The 20,868-nt window shown below is 36.2% G+C and overlaps 1 protein-coding gene across 1 annotated transcript; it reads right to left on the reverse strand.

Moving 5' to 3' along the window:
* Positions 1–632: 632 nt before the first annotated feature.
* ZC3H15 (zinc finger CCCH-type containing 15) lies at positions 633–20,225 on the reverse strand. The gene is made up of 10 exons (XM_033112711.1): positions 19,991–20,225; positions 11,839–11,940; positions 7,476–7,587; positions 6,673–6,825; positions 6,152–6,243; positions 4,803–4,985; positions 3,273–3,419; positions 3,022–3,123; positions 2,135–2,258; positions 633–1,449 (listed from the first exon to the last, which is right to left on the reverse strand). Exons 1-10 carry the CDS (start codon positions 20,063–20,065, stop codon positions 1,259–1,261), a joined length of 1,281 nt encoding a protein of 426 aa, XP_032968602.1. The 5' UTR covers positions 20,066–20,225; the 3' UTR covers positions 633–1,258.
* Between the last annotated feature and the right edge of the window lie 643 nt (positions 20,226–20,868).

A 20,868-nucleotide genomic window follows, 5' to 3' on the forward strand; every position in this document is an offset into this window, starting at 1 on the left:
TGCAACTTCTCTGAGGCAGAAATGAGATCAGGGCCCAAGTCACTTGACATTTTAGGGCTATTATTATATATTAGCTGCCTTAAAGTCAATTTATATTTGCAAATAACAGAAGCAGCACTGTATTAATATTTGGAAATACACTTACATTAAAAAACGATGAAAAGGTATAACTAGCGCTACATATGTCACTAGGAAATCATGCCCACTTTAAATGTATTACCCAAATATTTCAGTGGATCTGAATGTTAAAGGCCTCAGCTCAGTTTTCTGGTGGATTTGTTTACACTTTCAAATACAAACTTTAGTATGTACTTTTATAACACCATGGATCACCACAATGATGCTTCAGTAGTATTTGGTTTAATTGTAGGTGATATTTAATTAGGTTGATGACCTACCAATTCAAGAATAATTCTTTCATATAACATCACCTATATTGTCTCTTTTCTAGGCTATTAGTGTTACTATATTGTTAATACTCTACATAGTTCTGTAATCAGTATTAAGAGAACTCTTTAAAATGTCTGTGCTTTCTGTGATAGTTAACTGTAACAATAGTTCAAATTCTCAAGCTAGAAATGCTAAGAAAACTTTCACAGAAAACTTAAAAAAAAAAAAAGGCCCATATTTGAATTTTAATGTATGATGGTCTTTATTTACAACTTTACTGGCAAAAAAGAGGGAAAAGTTTAAAACAGTTTAACATGGCATTGCAGCTGATCCTGCCAGATTAAAAAAGTTTCATTTTAAATGTCCATCTAATTGTTCAAAAAGATACAATACTGAATCTGCATATGCAGTTTCCTTTATGAAGTACAGCACTCATATTTTAGGCAGCCTTTTAAACATATAAATACAAAAGAAATAAAATCATTCATTAAAAACTGAATTAAATAAAAGGTATTTTTAATTTAAATTTATGTTTTTCTTGTAACAACACATGCCCAATGAAAATCAAAAGCTGGAGAAGCAGTTACACTTCCTACTTGAGTGGACAGTTACACAATCAATCATTTTCTGCAATGACCATTATATTTTCAATTTATCATGAACTACTCTGAACTTACTATGAGATGTAGCCAAAGTCAGAAGACAAGACGTAGGGGGAATATTCCTTTGTTGAAGGAGAGTGAGCCCTCCAGAATACCAGCATGGGAAATAAACATCCTGTTGAAGAATTCTAGGTGGAAAAAAATTAATGTAGTCAATTTCAACTCATGCTGAGCCAGCTTAATTTTTTTCATTGACTTGTTTGGTGTCATTCTTCTAAATCAAGTGTGTTTAATTCTTCTTCTAGTTCATCCAAATCTTCCCCAGTAAAAAGATTTTCATCAACAGGAACAGCATCGATGGCTCCATTTTCTTGTCCCTCCCCTTCGCTGTCCTCTTCTAAATCACTTCTTTCACCATTTTCAGCCCTACCTCCGGAAGCTTCACTTAATTTGTTTTCTAAAAATAAAAACTGAAATCAGTAAGGCCTAGAAACAGAAAAACACTATTCCATTAGTAACTGACAGACACAGTCTGATACCGCACGTGCTGTTTTACTTTTCCTATGAACTCTGGAACCCTGTTCATACGATTCCTTCTCTAATTGCAACCAAAGAATTATTTCTAATTTACCCTCTTCGATTTTTCTAAAACTCTTCTCTTAATTTTTCTCTGTCCTTAGTGTCTTTCCCAAGCTTTTCCTTTTCACTACTCTAAAACACTGATGCTGTGTGTTCTAGAATGTTCTCATCCTATGTATTGCACATGGGTGAATTCATTCATTCAGCTGGCAATGCAGATGACTTTCAACCCTTCTCCTCCTGCGAAATGTTGCCATAGTACCACAGACAATGCCACTCTTAATGACCAAAACATCTCAACTACATGAGATCCTAAACTGAACTCATTAGCTACACCTCCAACTTATTTTTGCCCCCTTCTAGTCTCAGTTAATGGTTTCAATAACCTCCCAGCCACCCACTTCTATAGCCTCTACTACTCACTAATTTTATATATAGTCAAACCACACATTTATGTGAAACCCAGTCTGGTACCTATAGGCGTCTAAGTTTGCCAAGCCTAGTCTAAACCCCATTAGACAGCTGCCTACTTCTTAGAATTACACAAAAGTTAGCATACTTACCATCCTTTTCTGAAGTGTATGTGCTGAATCTTTCAAGACTGGCCACAGTAATACCTGTCTCATCTACATCTCTAGGGATGTACAGGCTTAAGTCTATGTCATTTACACTCACTGAATCATCAACCTTTAAAAATATATGGAAAAGAAAAGTTTTTACTATTAGAACAGTTTTCATAAGTTACTTGCCTTTTATCTCTGATATTTATCTCAATGAAACAAAATTATTGCTAGTGCCCAGTTAAAACAAATGATTGACTACTGCCAAAGTTCCTTTCTATAAACTTCTTGAAAAAAGTAACAATGCCATATTTGAAGCTGCTTCTTCTGACATCACACTTTACATACAGAATACAATATTCTTATTTTTCAACTCCAATATAGAAGTCAGAATTTTATAACCATATAAAAAATAAACAGTCAGCTATGTGTAATTACTAGGTTTGCCTACAACCAAACAATTCTGCTGCTGTCTCCTGCTTCCTACGCTGTACTTTTTAGTGTGTCTGTCCCATGATTTTTTTTTTTTTTAGTATAAAACATTAAATAAAAAGCCTTTTCTTTTGGAGGGAGGAAAAAACACATACTTTTTATAGATAATACAATTAAGCGCTTAACTATATACCAGGCACTGTCCTGAGTACTATAAAGAACTATATATAAATATGAACTGATTAACTCATTTAATTTTTACAAGCACCTGCGATGTAAGGATTCTCCTTATGTCCACATTACAGATGCAGGTGGAGGTGTAGAGTACTGATAATTTCTCAGGTTAGAGCCAGGATTTGAACGAGGCCTCTGGGTTGGCAATGAACCCTGATGCTCTATTGTCACTCTATCCTCTTTCTCAATGCACATGAGGACATGAGGCCAAAGGTTCCCCTTACCTCATCACCACCTGTCCCCTGGGTATAACGGGTGTCATCTGCTTCCTCGTCATCATCATCAACCAATTCAGGCCGGAATTCAAACACCTCACGACCACTGATCTATTCAGATACACAAATGTACCAAGTTAGGACAAAATTCACACACTTCTTGGTCACTGATTTTAGACATGCACATTAAATAAGGATAACTTCTTGCATGACACAGAAATTATAAAATGAAAGAAAGAATAGAAGCATTTGGGACATACCACTAACGCTTTCCCTGCTTTGAAGTCCGCTTTTCTTCTTTCCATATCTTGCTCAAGTTTATCAATCTTTTCTTGTCTTTTCCTTTTCTTCCAGGCAAGAAAAGATTCTAGAGTAATTTTGGTAACATTTGGACCTAGGGCAGAACGCTGAAAAGATAAAAAAGTTAACGTTTTTCCCCAAGTCAACTATAATAGTATTTAATGGTTTTCTCAGTGCAATTAAGTTCTTGCTTGTGAGTGTTATGAGGACATTAAATTTAGAATGAACTGATTTATTTTTTTTACATGGCAATGAGCAAAGCGAATGTCCAGAGATTACCAACATTTCTAAACACAATAAAATATTATTCTGAACTAGATTTCTTTTCAAAATTGATGGTGAGTAAAACTTCTCATGAGAAATTATTTTAATGTAAGTTAACTGCTGAAAACAATAAATATGAAAAGCACCATGATGATACCCATCATGCACTAGTGTTTCTCAGCAAATGAGAAAAAAGTATAAAACAAAACACTACAAGCTCCTCAGGACCAATAATCGAGTAATACATATATATATAGAAAAATAGTATTTCCTGAATATCTGCCAGGTATTCATTTTTAATGCTTTATACACATATGCTAACACATTAATCTTCACAAATAAGAAAAAAGAGGGTGATGGGAAATCTACCAAAGTTTAACAACTAATATGTGGTAGAACTAGAATACAAACAATCCTGAACATACTTGACTCCAAAGTCTACATTTTCTATTACAGTATATTAATGCCAGCATGAGACACCAAATAATATGTCCATTTAAGAACAAATGTATATAATCCCAAGTTTAGACATTTACACAACATATTTAGATTACCCAGGAAATGGCAAAATGGATATAGTTTGAAATGTACAACCCTAAATCTAGTATTTCCAATAATCTCAGTATTTTTGCATCACACCCACAAGCCATATCTGCTAACTCAGTGACCCTATCTGCCAACTCGTAGAATAAAATTATTTTGTGCTGAGCCAGAGAGGAGTACCTAAAGATTCTCTTAATTGAGACTTATTCTCCTTGAGTCTAGGGATAATAACAAAACATACCACTGCCAAGACTGTAGTGGAGTTGTCTCCTTCCATACAATGTTAATGATTAATACAATGGTGAAAAAATGAAACATCAGAGAAAAAACATCTGAAACTTCAAGTTCAACCAATTTGAGTATTGACTAAGCATTTTAATGAACTGATATACTAGTATATCAACTATATGGAAATAATTTATTTGATTAGCCTGTGACCAGTACTTAAAAAACTGTTTAATAATCGTAAATTTAATATCTTAATTGGCTAATGATTAGGGCTAAGTTTACATTTTATACATACAAAAAATTTTTTAAAAAGTAAGGCAACTTCGGGAAAAGATCATATTTTTTCCCTTTCATAACATGTTACTGCCCCCAAGTGGTAAATATTAAAATTTCACAATAAATACTGCTTTAGTCTTTTTTTTCTTTTTTTATGGTACGAAAAAAATACTAGTTACCTCTCTTTCAATGAGATCTTCTAATGAAATTTCATCTTCTTTCTCTTCTTTCTTTTTATCTTTTTTCAACACAAATCCAGGAGGAAGTGCATGACGATACATGCAAATATCACCTCCTCCAGGGCACACCCAAAACCAGCCATATTTGTTGTTTTCAATAGCATCAAGGAAATGCTTGCACACCTATAGAGACAATATTATTCACAAGTAATGGCTCAGTGTAGTCCATTTTCAAGGTAAATGCTTAAGTATATGGAACAAATCCATTTCACTCACATCCTTAGGCTAACCGTTCTGTACAGAGCACCCTTTGTGCAGAAATATATTAATACATATATTAATCTTAAAATATTTAATACAAATGTAAATTCCCATGAGAGGATCTATATAAAATTTGTTTTCACCATTGTTCTAAATTCTGAATTGTACAAGAAGGACTTGCCTCAGGTTAGTCTTTGTAAATATAACCTAGAAGTCTGATTTTTAAATAAGAGAAACTATAAATGATTTTGTTTAGGTTTATCGTTGCTAAAAACTAATCACATGCAGTAATGATATAAACAGTATTCAAATTACCTGAAATTACATGCAATTTCTTACATCTAAGAATGGGGAAGGTATAAAAGAAACACAAAGGATAGTAACCCTTCAAAACATGAATGGGTGCAAGATTCAATTGTATTGAAGCCTCAGGTAATAAACTTTGCAAATAAAAAGAAACAAATAACTAATAAACAATATTCTTTTCGTGAAGAAATACAACAGATTTAAGAAAACTAGTATTAGAATTTGTCTAGCACAGGCAAAGTTTTTCTCTGTAACTGCATTACAGATAAATATTGTGACCATGAATGCAGGGTCTGAGAAATAAGGCGCCAACTTTTAAAAGCACATTTCCTGGAATACTAGAGCCATTACCGACCAAAAACTCATTTTGCTATTAACATGTAACAGTATTTTCACCCTTGTGATTTAAAACGTCTCCCCACCATTAAAATAGAATAAACTGATTAAGTGGGTTAGTTTAACAGTTCTCCCTCCATTCACTCTGCACAAAAAAATAAGAAAAGAATTCTTATCTGAATATGTGATTGTGTTCATACACATTTGAGAAAGTAAGATTACCTCAGAAAATGGCATTCGAAGTACTTCAGTCACATGTTTTTCAAAGGGTATTTTTGAACAAGAATCTAATTTTGTATAACTTACACTTCTAAATTCCAAAAAATGTCAATGCACCTTATCTTTATGAAAAGATCTAATAGCTTAAAGAATCCAATACAAAATAGCAGCAAATACTTTGCCACATAATTGTGATAAATACCACTCAATTCAAGAAAAGGACATACTATTTGAGTTTTTGGTTTTTTCTTTTCCGCCTCACCGTGCTTCTTGTTCACTACTTCTTCCAGTTTTTTCTCGTCCCAATTATCCATAGTATCTAAACAAAAAAAGAAATGAAGACTAAACATTGTATCTACAGTTCACAGAATTCATTGCAGATCTCCTTAGACAGGAAAGCTATACGACTCATACGACTCAACACATATGTTTTAAAATACCAAAGGTAGGAATAAACAGTGTTGTGAGATTATTCACTAAAATCCTAAACAGTTTAGGCAAATGAGAGGTGGCATTATAAGAAAGAGTCAGAGACAAATCCAAAATAAGTCACTGATTTTTAAACATCTTCATTTATGGCATAATGCAGTAAACTCGGATTATGAAAAACAAATGTTCTTTACAAACATAGTCCCACTAAGAGTGAAATATTCTTCAAGTTACTAAATATCTTAGTAACAACAAACCAAAAGTAAAAGACATTTATCTTTATGAAATTTTTTTTTTTTTAAATGTTTTCTTAAAGTACCTTTTTCAAGTTCTTCATCTCTTGCATCAATGTAAACACTTCGCTTTTCACACTTTCTCTCCAGAGTCAGGTCATGAGAGAACTTACACTTATCTCCTTTAGTACACTGTCCTTGCTTGAAGAATGCACATACCACGGATTTGGGATCTGCACCTACATCAAATGGCATATAGTATTTGTATTTCAATCTGCCAGATCATACAGTATGCTTCTCTCTGTGATAAAATTACTTTGGGTTAACTTGTTATTTTCCACCCACTGATATGAAAGTAAAATACTACTTATGGGTATTAGAACATTTCTTTTCAACTTCTTTCTATAGCATTTTATATCTATTTTTGTTTTTGATTCTTACCATAAAAGGGGACAGAAGATGTGAAATCAAACAAACACGTAAGTTATTCCATAGTAACTTGTCTAGTTGCAGTTAATGAGGCAAGAGGCAAAAGAGAAATATAAACGCAGATATAATGTTAAGAATTTGGGAGTTACAGTTTATATGACCCTAGGTTTGTCTTGGCTACTACCAAAGCTTAGGTTTTATAAATCAACCAGTAGTAGACTGTCTAAATCTTTAATTTTGCCTTAAGTAGGAGGCTAATGGCTGGAGTTAGGCACAGCTGTCCACACATATATAGAGGAATCATAAGAAAGTCATTGATATAGATTATTTTGACAAAAGGAGTGTCATTTTCATAGCAGACACAATTAGCTTATGATCTGAAGGAAATATACATCAAAGTTAAGAGTTTTTAAAGATGAATCAGTTGATAAAAATAATGCTTCTAAAATTTAAAGTTTACCTTTACTTATTTTTTGAGCAGCAACTACAGGTTTGAACAGCTCATTTAGCTCTTGCAATTCTTTCTTCTTATCATCTTTCTTCAATTTCTTTTCAGCTTCACTTTGTGCTACCTGTAATATTCCCAGATATAATATAAAAATTTGATTTCATATAATAAAATTGCTTTCACTATACAGTAATATATATAACACTAACGTAAAAAAGATATTTGCATATTTATATGTATATAGTCCTTACCTCACAGTGTCAGTTTTACAATGGCCTTTCAGTATACACTAAATTGTGTGGTTAAACCAGTAAACAAAACTGCTAAATCTTGTAGCAGTTACTTTAAAAAAAAAACTATAAATGATACCATGCCAAGTTAAAAGCATATTCAAAAGCTTATAGCGATAAGCATTTATTAAGCATTTGCTACATGCCCAGCATTTTTAGCAAAATAGTTCTCACCTAGGATTTTCTTCTTGTAACAACCCACTCCCCAGAAATACGTGGGTGCATTTTGAAGACCAGAGATACAAACATCCTGAAATATGCAGTCTCATACAATAAAGAATTGTACCACCAAAAATACCTGTGTAGTAGCCTTGTGGAAAAACACTGGGCCAAATCAATGTGGGAGATTAAACAAAACAAACATGACATATGACATAGGTCCAGGCACACAATTTACATACCTAATGTGATTAGAGGATTCATCCAAATATTTATATGTCGGATCCTAAGTTAGATGACAGGGAATACAAAGATGAAAAGACAAAGATGCTTATTTACAGAAACTCAGAATCTAGTGGGAAGATAGACATGTCAACAACTATAACATAATACACGTGCTCTGGGAACAAGAAACTCCTATACGCCTAAGAAAATTAGACTGACCTAATACTTTATGGATGAATTGTTCTGATACACAAGAAAAGGGATACAGAGAGCCAGGCAATGAAAAGATACAAAGACCAAAAGGAACAAGGTACAAGAAACATCAATGAGAAGTTTGGACTGCATCAGTAGGGGACAAAGTAAGACTCAAGGGTTTAAAAGTCAGCCAGTGACACAATCAGATTGTATTTTATAAAGATGACAATGGCAACGTTGTGAAGGGTGGACTAGAAGGAGCCCAAGAATGAAGGCAAAGACAACTGCTGTAGGCAACAAAACACAAGAGCTTAAAATAGGCATTAGTAGCAAGGATAGAGAAACGGGGAGAGAGAGAGCTCTTACGGAGGCAGACTGGATAGGACTAATTGACTGAACATGAGGTGCAAGGGAGAGGGAGGGGTCTAGGAGGATTATCACAGGTATGCTTAGTGCTGTTAAACAAGACAGGGAATACAGGAAGAACAGGTTTCAGGGTAGAAGGTGGAGATGAGCTTGGTTTTAGACATACTGAATAGGAGATGCTTATAGAGCATCAGGGTGGAGCATAAAAGACAGCTGGGCATGGATCTTGACTCCTAGAGACAGGGTCTGTTTTGAGACAAAGATGTTAAAACTAGCAGCTTACAGATAATTAAAACTTTGGTGGGTGTATATGAGATTACTCAAGGACAGCATAAAAAGTGACAAAAGCAGAAGATAGTTCCCTGAAGAACAGCAATATTAAATGAGCCAACAGGACCTAAAAAGCTGGTTAAAGGAACCAAGATACATCAAAGAAATAGGTAGAAATCCAGGACAAAAAAGTATTCAAGGAAGAAGAAATTTTAAGAAGGGAATGGCCAAATGTTGTTAATAAGGTTAAAGACTTTCCAAATCCTGACTTCGATCGTGTGGTAGATGTGTTTAAACAGAAAAATGAGGGAAAATTTCTTTTTTTTAATTTAAGTCATTTTAGTTTTAGTAAAAGTATCATTTGCTTATCAGGCCCATCTCAAACATCTGTGGGGCCCAGAGCAAGAGTACAACGAAGACCTACAAAACATTTTGGTAAATATTTATGCTAGAAATCAAACTAATGTTAAAACATGGTTTAATTGACAAATATACCTCATGACCTGGAAGAACAGGTTCAAATTTAAAATGCTCAGGGGTTCCATGGAGTTCCACACTGCGCATGGCAGTAAAGCAAGAGTCCACCCCAGCTCCTTTTTTTCCCATAGAGTCTCATCCCACCACGTGTGCAGGGAAGTGGAAGGCGCGGGGGAGGACGTGGTACGGATCCAGGCTCTCTCCACACTCCTAGCACACATCCTCCCCCTTTGACCACTTCAGGCTTATTGGCAGTGCACTGTACTCTCAGCTGGACGTGGGGTACCATCACCTCTACAGGCCCTGAGCTATTGTGGGAGGGGTGGTGCACTATCTGGGTGAGCACACATCCTTGGCCTCAATGACTCCCTGCCTATGAGGAGAGGTATGTCCGGAGGTGACAGAGTAGGAAGTCACCCTGTACAGCACAAGGACTAAGGAGGGGCACCTTTGGCCCAACTTTAACAGCAGGACTGCTGCTCATTTCTAGTGTTAAATATGGTGGTTAGGTACCTCATGTTTGCAGATAAAAGCCCAAATATCCAAGATATCATAAAAAAGACAATACTGAATGTACTACCAAACCTAACACCATCACACATTTATTTTATGGATTTCTCAGGTCTACAACATCTGAAATTACCAGTCAACATACTTTGCACTAGAAGAAAAAACAGGAGGAGAGGGAAAGGATTGAATAAGTGAAGAAAGTGAGTTCTTCTTACACACCTATATTTACATTACATTCTCATTTAACCACCATAGGAACCCTGCAAGGATAATTGCCCTTCCACTATACAGATAAAGAAAAGTGTCACTGAATAATTTAAGGTCATGTAACAAACAAGTCAGGGGGATTCACACCCAAGGTGATCTGACTCCAAGGCCTGAGCATAAATTTGTACTAAAATGGGTGTGGGAGGATCAATAGTTTCTCATTCTAGAATCAAGCTGCATATAAGAGAAAGAAAAGTGTTGGAGGCACTAATTTGTAGACAGCATGTGAGAGAAATTTGTTTCAGATAGGGGTTAACAATCTCACAAATATATATTCTGATATTCTCAGATGAAAAAAAAATGTGTTTCCAAAAGTTAAGGAAAAGGAGATAGTGTGGTGAAAAAAGTACTTTTAAAAATAAAGATCTGAGTCTATAAAATTTTAAATTCAAGAAAAGTGAAAAATCTAGAGAACTAGAAGAAAACAGAACTAAACTTTTTTAATGACTTGCCAATGAATAAAATAATTTCAAAATTCATATGGAAAAATGCCTAAGAAAAGCTAAGGAAAATAGAAAAGAAGTAACATTTGGGGGAAAGGACTTGCTTTAATAGCTAACAAAATATGCTACTATAATGAAAATCAATGTGATACTGGTTGAAGGGTAAGTAATAAAGAATCCAGAAATAGATCCCAACATATCTGATATTTTAATATATGTCAACAGCAGTATTTCACTTCAGTGGGATAAATGATGCTGGTATTAAGTGGCTATTCGTTTGAAAGAAAATAAACTTAAGTGACATATAAAATAAATTTTTATGAAAACTTATAGACTGAAAATAATTAGCAAAAGTCTAGGAAAAACACAAATCCAGTGGCAGGGAGACTTTTTAATCATATAAAAGAAAAGCTAAACAACACAAATCTGACAATACAAAATCTATAAATTGTTGTACAGCAAAATGTAACAGAAACATCACAAATTATCTGTAATGCATACAAAAGGTGTCTCATAAATTAACAAGAGAAAGAAAAAAGCAAAGAATTTGAATAGGCAAGTCAGAGAAGTACAAACTCAAATAGCTAACAAGCTTATGGAATGATGCTCAAACTCACCAGTAGGGAGGGAAACAAAGTGAAAATGAGGTATTACTTTATACTTGTCAGATTGGAAAACATTAAAAAGAACTGTAGTACCTGTAACTCATGCACTGAAAACGAAAATATGAAGTATTACAACCCCTATGGAAAGTGATCAGGCATATTTATTAAAATTAGAAATCCATTTCCCTTGATCTAGAAATATGCCACCAGACAATTTATGCCACAAAAAACACAAATGTACGTAAGACACATGTAGAAGGATGGTTCCTATAGTATCATTCTTAGAGTCAGAAAACTAAAAACAAAGGGATCACTTTTAAACAGTGAAATGGACAGATACAGTACATCCACATAGTAGAATAGTATGCGACCATTAGACTAAATTAGGAGCTATATCAAGATGTCTGGAGAAATATCATCTAAGAAGTATTGCTGAGTAACACAGGTAAGATACAGAGAAGAGTAGGATTTCAATTTGAAATACAATTATAATACCAAATATTTTTTGTATGTAACAGATGTTGTATTACATCCATATGAAGAAAATCGAGAAATTTAAGTGATTTACCTGACGTGGATTTTGTTGACCAAATTTAACTTGATGAGTGACAGCCTTGATAAACTTCTGTTGCTTTGCTCCTTTTTTATTCTTTAGACCAAAAGTTTTGTCCTAAGTGAGAAAGAGTATAAAAATATCTTAGTAATTTATATTAATCTCTTATCAGTATTTCTCAGTCCTATCTAAACATCATTCTTTCATTTACTTATTGGTAAGAATATAATTCTTTACTATGCTATACACTGACACAGAAAACACTAAAACATCAAATCAAGGTAACACATGATCTCAAAACATTACCCAGGAATCTTTAAAATTCAATACATATTTACAACTATCATCATTAACCTGTTACTCTATGATGCTTCTTCTAGTGTTTTGGAACATCAGTTCGGAATGCCGAATTGTTATAGCAGGATAAGAAGTACTAGTCAAATAAATGTAGGAAAATGCTTGGTTAACAGTGTTTTTTAATTTTAAGCACAAGATATCTTAGAGCCTATACCAGAAGGGATACGGTAGGCAGCAATTCCAAATCTTATTCTACCTCAGAATGCATTTTTCTTGGCGTATCTGAGGGATTATGCACTACTGAACACATTTTGGGGAAAACTGCCTAAGAAGATACATTAAGTTTTGGACTGGTTTTTTGTGTAGGGTTATCCTCTTCAAAACAATTAAATTTAAACAATTCAAACTATTAAAAAGTATACATTCCTAGCTGTTGCTAAAATGGAAATATTAAAATTGAAGTATACATACCTAGAAAGTTACTTAAAGTTGGAATATTAATATATAACTCGGGAAAGCTATTATTGTAATAGTTATCACTATGGAATGCTCATTATTTACAAAGCACTAATCATGATCTCTAGCTAGCTATTCTTATTTATTAAGTATGCGGTACAAAAAACATTTAGAAGCCATCACACACACGTGTGTGTTTGGGGACTACAGTGGGTTAAACAGCCTCCCCCCAAAATTCAAGTCTACTTGGAACCTCAGAATGTTAGCTATCTAGAAATAGGTCTTTGCAGATATAATAACATAAGCTAAGGTCACACTGGATTAGGGTGAGCCCTACATCCAACAACTGGTATCTTTATAAGAGAAGAGGACACACACAGAAAGAATGCAATTTGAAACAGGCAGAGACTGGGGTGACAAGCTCTACACCAAGGAATGCCAAGGATTGCCAGAAGCTACTAGAAACCAGGAAGTCAAGGAAAGATTATCCTTAGGGCCTTCAGGGGGAGCATGGCTCTGCCTACACCTTGATTTCAGATATCTAGCCTCCATATCTGAGAACAAATTTCTATTGTTTTAAATCACCCAGTTTGTGGTGTTTTACTATGGCAGGCCTGGGAAACTAAACTAATACTAAGGCTTGACTAGTGGGTCTTCACCCTAAGGTGAATGGGGAGCAAGGATGTCAGGAAACCACCAATAATGGTATCTGAAGTCTTTTTTCTATCTTGTCTGTTTCTCTGGAGAAGGATCCTCCAGCTGGGAGAGCAATAAACCTGTTTAAAGGACTAGAGGAGAGAGTGGGTGTCTCTTGGCTTATTGCACAGACTTCTTAGTGGCCATTTTCAGGCTCACATTTTAACCACCTCTCCCTACCTCCTTTGGGCCTAGAGCTCCAGAAGCAGAGAGGCCTCTTGATTTGTCCCTCCCCTCCTGTTTCTTGCAAGGGTAATCATCTGGCTAAGTGGTGGTAGTTAAGAACTATTATCTACTCCCATTATTGAGTTTTTCCAGAATTCTGCAGAACAAATCTACTTGCTTCTCAATGGTACAGTGCTAGGTAGGCACTCACACCTGAGTGCTTTGCTCTACTAAGCCAGATACCAACTCATCCACCCATTACCAACCTTCATATATTGAGGTTCAAAATTAAAGATGCCTCCTAATTTCAAGATGGAGTATTTCTTATTCTCTTGTTTACAGATGGGTTTCAGAAAGGAAGAAGAGGCAAAAAAGGTCTTTACTTTTGAAAGTAACCTGAGACCATCTGAGAGGCATTTAGTCTGAAAGAAAGTGGCTATTTTAAAGCCTTTACTTTGGTATTATTTCTAAGGAAAGGGACAGGGTAACAAGAAGTATTATAGGTACAGAATACCTACCGTGTTTCCCCGAAAATAAGACCTAGCCGAACAATCAGCTCTAAAGCATCTTTTGGAGCAAAAATTAACATAAGACCCGGTCTTATATTATGTTAGATAAGACCGGGACTTATGTTAGATAAGACCCGGTTTTATATTATAGTAAAATAAGACCAGGTATACCTACATGGGTAAGCTGCAAATGGAAAACAGTATTGATAGGATTAGTACTTGAAAAGTCAACACAACATAATTTTACAGCATCTCAAAACTAATAAATAGATCTTTCAAAGTTCTTAAGATCACAGAGTTTAAGAGGGTTTTAGTTCTAAAAGGTTATTTCTCATTGGGAAATATCTCTTCATTCATATCTATATCCATCTATATACCAAAAATTGAATTCTTCCTAGTTAAACGCCTATTTCACGTTTTAATATCCTATCATATTACAAATTCTACACGAATTTTCTATAGCCTAAAAATATTTAAAAAAAGGTAGGAGGCACATACAAACTGAAATTCTCTGCATTGAGTTTTTTATGGCTGTATTCCCTTGTTTTTATAGAGAAGAAAGTTTACCACTCAATCCAATTAGAAGATGGTCAAGGTAATGTGACATATGGAGGGAGGGAAATCACATGCAGCGACCAGGCGTGAAAGGCCATACTTTCCTTTTACAAAGTGAGCTCTTATGAGGGTGGAGGGGAGAACTCTAGATAAAAAATATTACCAGGATCAAAATGCAACAGCATCTACATATTCCTCACCAGAGAAGAGTTCAACCTATGCCCCATATTGCACTACAAAGAAGCAAACTATGAATAAAGACCAAACAGAAAAGTAGATATAATATATGAAGACTTAGGAATGAAAAAAGTCCCTTAAGGGACCTAGAAAGCTAGAAAAGAAAGTGCTTGTAACAACAGTAGAGGTGTTATCAGCTCCAGATCACAGCAGAAAAACATTTTTTCAAGGTTAATTACACTCACTGCTTTAACACAATTAACCAATCTAAAGAGATAAATGAGTTGTGAAGTCTCTAACTAGTTTAGAGCTCAGAAATTACTTTTTTCCAGATAGGGGACACTTATTTATCTAGCAGTTACTAAACATAAACTCCTGAATATATATTTTATTGAATCCTCTTAACAATCCCATAATATACTATTATCTTACTCTGTAAATGAGGAAAACAAAATTCAGAAATGTTCAATTGTTTTGAAGTAACACTGTTATAAGGAGCAGGCTGTATACGTAGTGTAATGATTTCAGAGTATAAACTCTGCCTAAATTCTAATCCCAAATGGAACTGGGCAAATTACCTTCTTTGCCAGTTTTCTTATTTGTAAAGTGGGTATCACACTAACCACTTAGGATTGTGAAAGTTGAAAGATTCACCAGACAGGCAGTACAAGTACAGTAATAGTGGTTAACAGAAAGGACTCTGGAGCCAGATTTCCTGAGTTTGAATCCTGGCTGACACTGCAAATCTTAATAACGTTAGGTAAGTTATTTAACCACTGGGCCTGTTTCCTCAACTGTATAAAGAGTAATACTTATCCCACTGAGAGAATTAAAGGAGCTGTGTAAAGTTATCACTTGTAGATGGCTTGTTTCTCTTCTTTACAATTCCCCAAAACACCAAGAATTGCGTCTGGCCTGGCTTAGTAAATGTTAACTATTAAGTGACACAGATGACATCTGAACCAAGGTACACTGGACTCTAAGCAAAGTCCTTGTTCTTTCCACCATGAAAATCTACTTCCCAGAGAAACCCAGTTAGGTTATTGGGCCCGTTGGTACACAAAAAGCTTTCTGAATGCCACATGTGGATCTAGGACACCAACAACACCTCTTGAAAAATAGGATGGTTTGCAATTTGGAATACTTCAAAAGGGCTTCCTCCCTTTTTCTTTAGATTAGTATAGACCCTTACCCAAAGATTAACCTGGATTTGGGGGGAAGATATGAGGTTAGATTATAAGGAAGGAACAGTGTATGTGTTTCAGACTTGGGACTACAAAGGAGTTCAGAAAACAGTTAATTCTAAGAAAAGGATGGCCCCCTAAGGCTCCAAGAACTTTAACATTCAGTGAATTCCAGATTTCATTTAAAACTTACTCTTTCTGTGCCCCACCCCTCAGTGTAATCCTGCTTCTTTTACAGACTAGCCTCCACTCCATAAGATGTTTGAAAAAAGGAAGGGATAGGAGGGCAGGTCAATACTGAATAGCGCTCCAAGAAAATTGGGGTCTACCTTTTGGGACGCTAGGGTAAGCAGAGCCTAGCACTGTTTTACTTCATTAGTTTTCCCCCACCAAATGCACTAATGTATTTTTGTAGTCCATCCAGGCAATGGATACTGCAGCTACAGTTAATCCAGTTTCAAGTAATCAACAGTTGATCTAGGCTGAAGTTTTTCATTGTCACCAATCATTTCTCTTTCTCCATCCTGTACACCCCTGGGTCACATCTCCATAGGTCTCTACGTATTGCTAATTCCTTGCAGCTACAAGTCCTTAGCTGGACATCTTCTACTTGTTTGCCCTAAACCCAAAGATTATTTGCCCCTACCATAATCAAACTTTCTATTTCTCAAAGGTGACTTCAGTTTATTAAAATTTAGCTATAAGTTAAAGCAAATGGTACATGCCATTCGGGACAACCATGTGAATGTCTAACAGAACCATAACCCTTTTTGATATACTCATTTCAGAAAGAAAATAGCTATTAATACAAATGAATTCAAGAAATTTTGGGGAGTTTAAAGAGGGAAAAAATGAAGACAATATAAAGAAATTATTTCAAGAGAGAAAATAAGCACTGTATAGACAGTGCAGGTTGGTCTGATTATTTCTCTTTACTTACAATATTAAAAAATAACAGCTACCACTTATTGAACACGAACCATGTCAGTATTTTACATATGTCATTTCATTTAACCCAATTCTGTAATACAGGAATTAGCTCCATTTTACTAATGAGAAACTGTAGTTCAGATAGGTCATGTAACATGCCTAAAACTAGTGTTTGAAATTTTAATTTGAAACGTGGGACTCAAACCCAGGTCTGACCCCAAAGCTGGTGCTGTTTGCATTAATTTATGTTGTCTCTCTTGCCTCTTTTTACTCCTTCTTTACTTCTCAAAAGCTACATGTTGTGTTTCTACAGTGGGTGCCTATAGTGATGGCAGTGGAAGCAATAGAGGTACAGAAGAGGGGACAGGTAGGTAGGGCTATCACTTATTTTAATGTCTATTCAAAAGTGCTGCTTAAAAACATATGTTCTACATAATTACAATTTTGACCAACTTAAAATTTCAGGTACTATTTCTGTAAAATCTCTCACAATTAACTGGACTCTGGAATAAGTATTAGTCTTACAAGTCAAAATAGACGATAAACACTTTTTGACAAAAATTATGATAGAGATCAATAACCAATATGAACCCGGTTTCAATTATGTTCACTTATCAGTTTGTCATAAAATATATTTAACTTTTAAGTCCCTTGCAACAGCCATTGAGACATGCTAGGGCTTAGGGAAATTTTTTTAAAAAGTTACTGTAGTATTTAATAAAGTGGAATATATTGTTTTCTCACCAGGCTGGATAACAGAATATTCTCTATAAATATCGCTTTACAACAAATGATGTAACTCAATACTACAATTCACAATACTGTTGTACCTCTCCAGTGGTGGCAAACATCCATGCAGGACATTTGAGTCTGCAAACCTTACTACCATTAAACAAACTAACAAAAAAAAGCATTCATCATGTATGTTAAATGTGGGGGGGAAAATACAGGCTTAATTTCACCACTCAGGAACTTTTCTGTCAGCTAAAGAAGGCAACTATCTTATTTTGCATTTTTCTTTGGTGAAGAAACTAACATTGCTTTCTCCTCAGGTTAAAAAGAGCTATAATATAGCTATCATTTTTAGTTGATGGATACTATAAATAACTTTCATATATAATTCCTTTAAACAAAAAATACCAGTCCTACTAATTAAAAGTAAAACAAATAATGTACAACATAAGATATATATTCAATAATATTGTGATAGCATTGTACAACGTCAGATAGTTGTTAGAGTTATCTTATGGTGATAAGTTTTTTAGGTATATAAATGTTGAATAACTATGGCATACACCTGAAACATAATACTGTTTGTTAGTTATAGCTCAATAAAAAATCTTTAAAAAAGCATCTTTAAAAAGATCCTTAAAAGTAAATCTTTTAAAAAAAAGTAAAACAAATAATTGAATATAAAGTAGTCCACCTTATCTGTGGTTGCTTACTGTTTTCAGTTACCCGCAGTCAACTGCTGTCTGAAAATATTAAATAGAAAATTCCAGAAATAAACAACTTATTAACTTTTAAATTGCGTGCAGTTCTGAGAAGCACAATTAAATCTCTCACCATCCCACTTGGGATGTTCATCATCCCTTCGTGCAGCATATCCATGATGTATATGCTATCTGCCAGTCACTTAGTAGCCATCCCGGTTATCAGATTATCAGAGGAGAAAGACCACATTCACCTTTTATTACAGTATGTTGTTATAATTGTTCTATTTTATTATCATTGTTGCATAAAATATACTTTAAATAGTCATGTAAAATTTAATTTCACATCTATATGGGAGTTTTACTTTGCATCATGGTCAGTAAAGGCAATTCAAGCTCAGTAAAGGAAAATGACAAAATGTCATCCCCAATACCCTCGGTTTACATAGCACTGAATGCCACTAGATCACCATCGCCAGAGATCTACCTATGTGTCAGAACCCAGATTGTTCAAAAATGTGATACTAGCAGACACAGGTATTAAGGTGATAATCATGCTGTTTTTCAACTTCTGGCTAGCTACTTCATGACAGTTCTAAATAGAACAAATGGGCAATAAGAATAAAGGTGCTGCTTCAGAGTTGGAACTTAACCAAACTTACTAGTAATCTTCATTAGCATGCTAATTAAATCAAATCAGCAGACTTTATTAAGAACAACAATCAGTTACAGAAATAAACATCTCATTTCAAACCACCCCACATGCATTTTGGTTACATCCTAATAAAAAGTAACTACTCCATAAAATGCTGTCCATTATTCAGATACACTTTATGCAGGAAAATGGTCATGGCTTTTCCCAGTTGCAACCAAAGCTCACTAGGAACTATTTATTTTTATGAGACGGAATCAAGGGAAAAAATACTTCGGTGGGGGCTATATGATACGTTTATAGGATCTCAAACACGGTTCACTCGCTTAAGGAAACTCATTAACACAGTCGTTGGAAGACAAATATAAAACATTTAAGGTCAATTACGCTCCTTGGCCATTAAAAGGCTATATTCTCAATGCATTAAATGAATATATCTACTGGCATGTACATACTATATAAATACATATAAAACAGATTCGGGTATAGCACTTAACACAGCTAGTGACTCTGAAACCTAATCTCTTTTAAAGCGTTATTCGGTTTAACTTAATTCAGAATGTACATATCAAGCTCCATGTAGAAGACCGTGGACTGCGACCTGGGAGAAGCTCTTTAAGGAACTTGGAACAGTTTAGAGATAAACCCAAAAATTCATGAAGTAGTAATTTGTTGGCTCCAAGAAGTAACTACTACTCCTAGCTGATGGGTAAAGTAAAAAGGAACACAAAGGCTCGTCATGAGTCGGCCTTTCTGAGACTGGCCCGAGCCCGTTCGGCGTGTTTTTTAAAACACAAGCCCAGAAAACGTCTACAATTCTGGGGACTAGTGAAGGATAAAACCCTGTGGCAGGCACCGGGCGGAGAGTGGGGTGGATGAAGACAGGCGTGTGAGAGAAGCAAAGGCTGGATGCGGGGGCGCCAGCAGCGTCACTATAGCGATGAGACGCAGAGAGCGTCATCAGGGGGCTGGAAAAGGGGCAGTGGGCCACACAGAGCCAAAGGGAAGGACACATGGCTCCGGACAAGGCGAGCAGGGGCCGGGGGGCGGGGAACCCGGAGGCTGCTTCCCTGAGGGCTCGCGGCGTGAGTGGGGGAGGGGACTGGTACTCACTTCGATAATCTTCTCCTTCTTTTTCTGCTCCGCCTTTTTGCTGCCCCCGGCCTGCGCCTGTTTCTTGGGGGGCATCGCGGAGACAGGTGGCACCGGCCAGACTTAAGCGCAGCTGGACACCGTCAGGGTATCTGGCCCTGCGGCAGGAAAAGGAGGAAGACGCGGGCTGCCGTCGCTGCCGCACCGCACGGAAAACTAGGCGCTCACTCGCCGCTGAAATGCGGCCTTTACGACAGGTCGGTGCCGCGTGGCATTGTGGGTAGTGAGGACCAGCGCCCGGAAGCGTTGCTGCGCGTGCGCCTCTGCCGCGGACTGCCGCGGGCTGGCAAGGGCGGGACGTGGGAAAGTGACTACGCGTAACAGGTGATGTCGCTGACTTACCTGGCCGTTTCTAGGTTGCGGCAAGCCTGAAGATGAATGTGCGAGAGAGAGTTGTGTCCTCCCTCCGTGTTGTCTTTCGCTGGCCACGCTTTTGTCCATTTTCGCCTCTGGAGGAGGCTTGTCTACCGGCTGGTTTAATGGTGCCCTGTACCATCCCTATCCTGGTGACCACCGAGCAGCCGCAGCAACTCAGGGCTGCTTGAAGGGCCACGGTACCCAGTACCTACTACCTTCTGCCCTAGTGGGACGGGGCCGGCCGGAGGGCAGGTGCGCGTGCTTCAGTTCCTGTGAAGGTTTATGAAGAAATGGAAAAAAGTTTCCTTTTTTTTTTGAAGAGCGCCGGGGGTGGCCGCCCAGAGAAGGAGGCACTTGAACTTCTTTGACGTACTATATTTATCAATTTTCAGATTTCCGGGAAGTGCCTAAATGATTACTAAAAGCCCCTTTATAATGTGAAGTTAACCAAACCTAGTTTGACGGTGGAGAACATAGCTCAA

Source organism: Rhinolophus ferrumequinum, chromosome 8 (genome assembly GCF_004115265.2).
Source record: "Rhinolophus ferrumequinum isolate MPI-CBG mRhiFer1 chromosome 8, mRhiFer1_v1.p, whole genome shotgun sequence".
NCBI classification, from domain to species: domain Eukaryota; kingdom Metazoa; phylum Chordata; class Mammalia; order Chiroptera; family Rhinolophidae; genus Rhinolophus; species Rhinolophus ferrumequinum.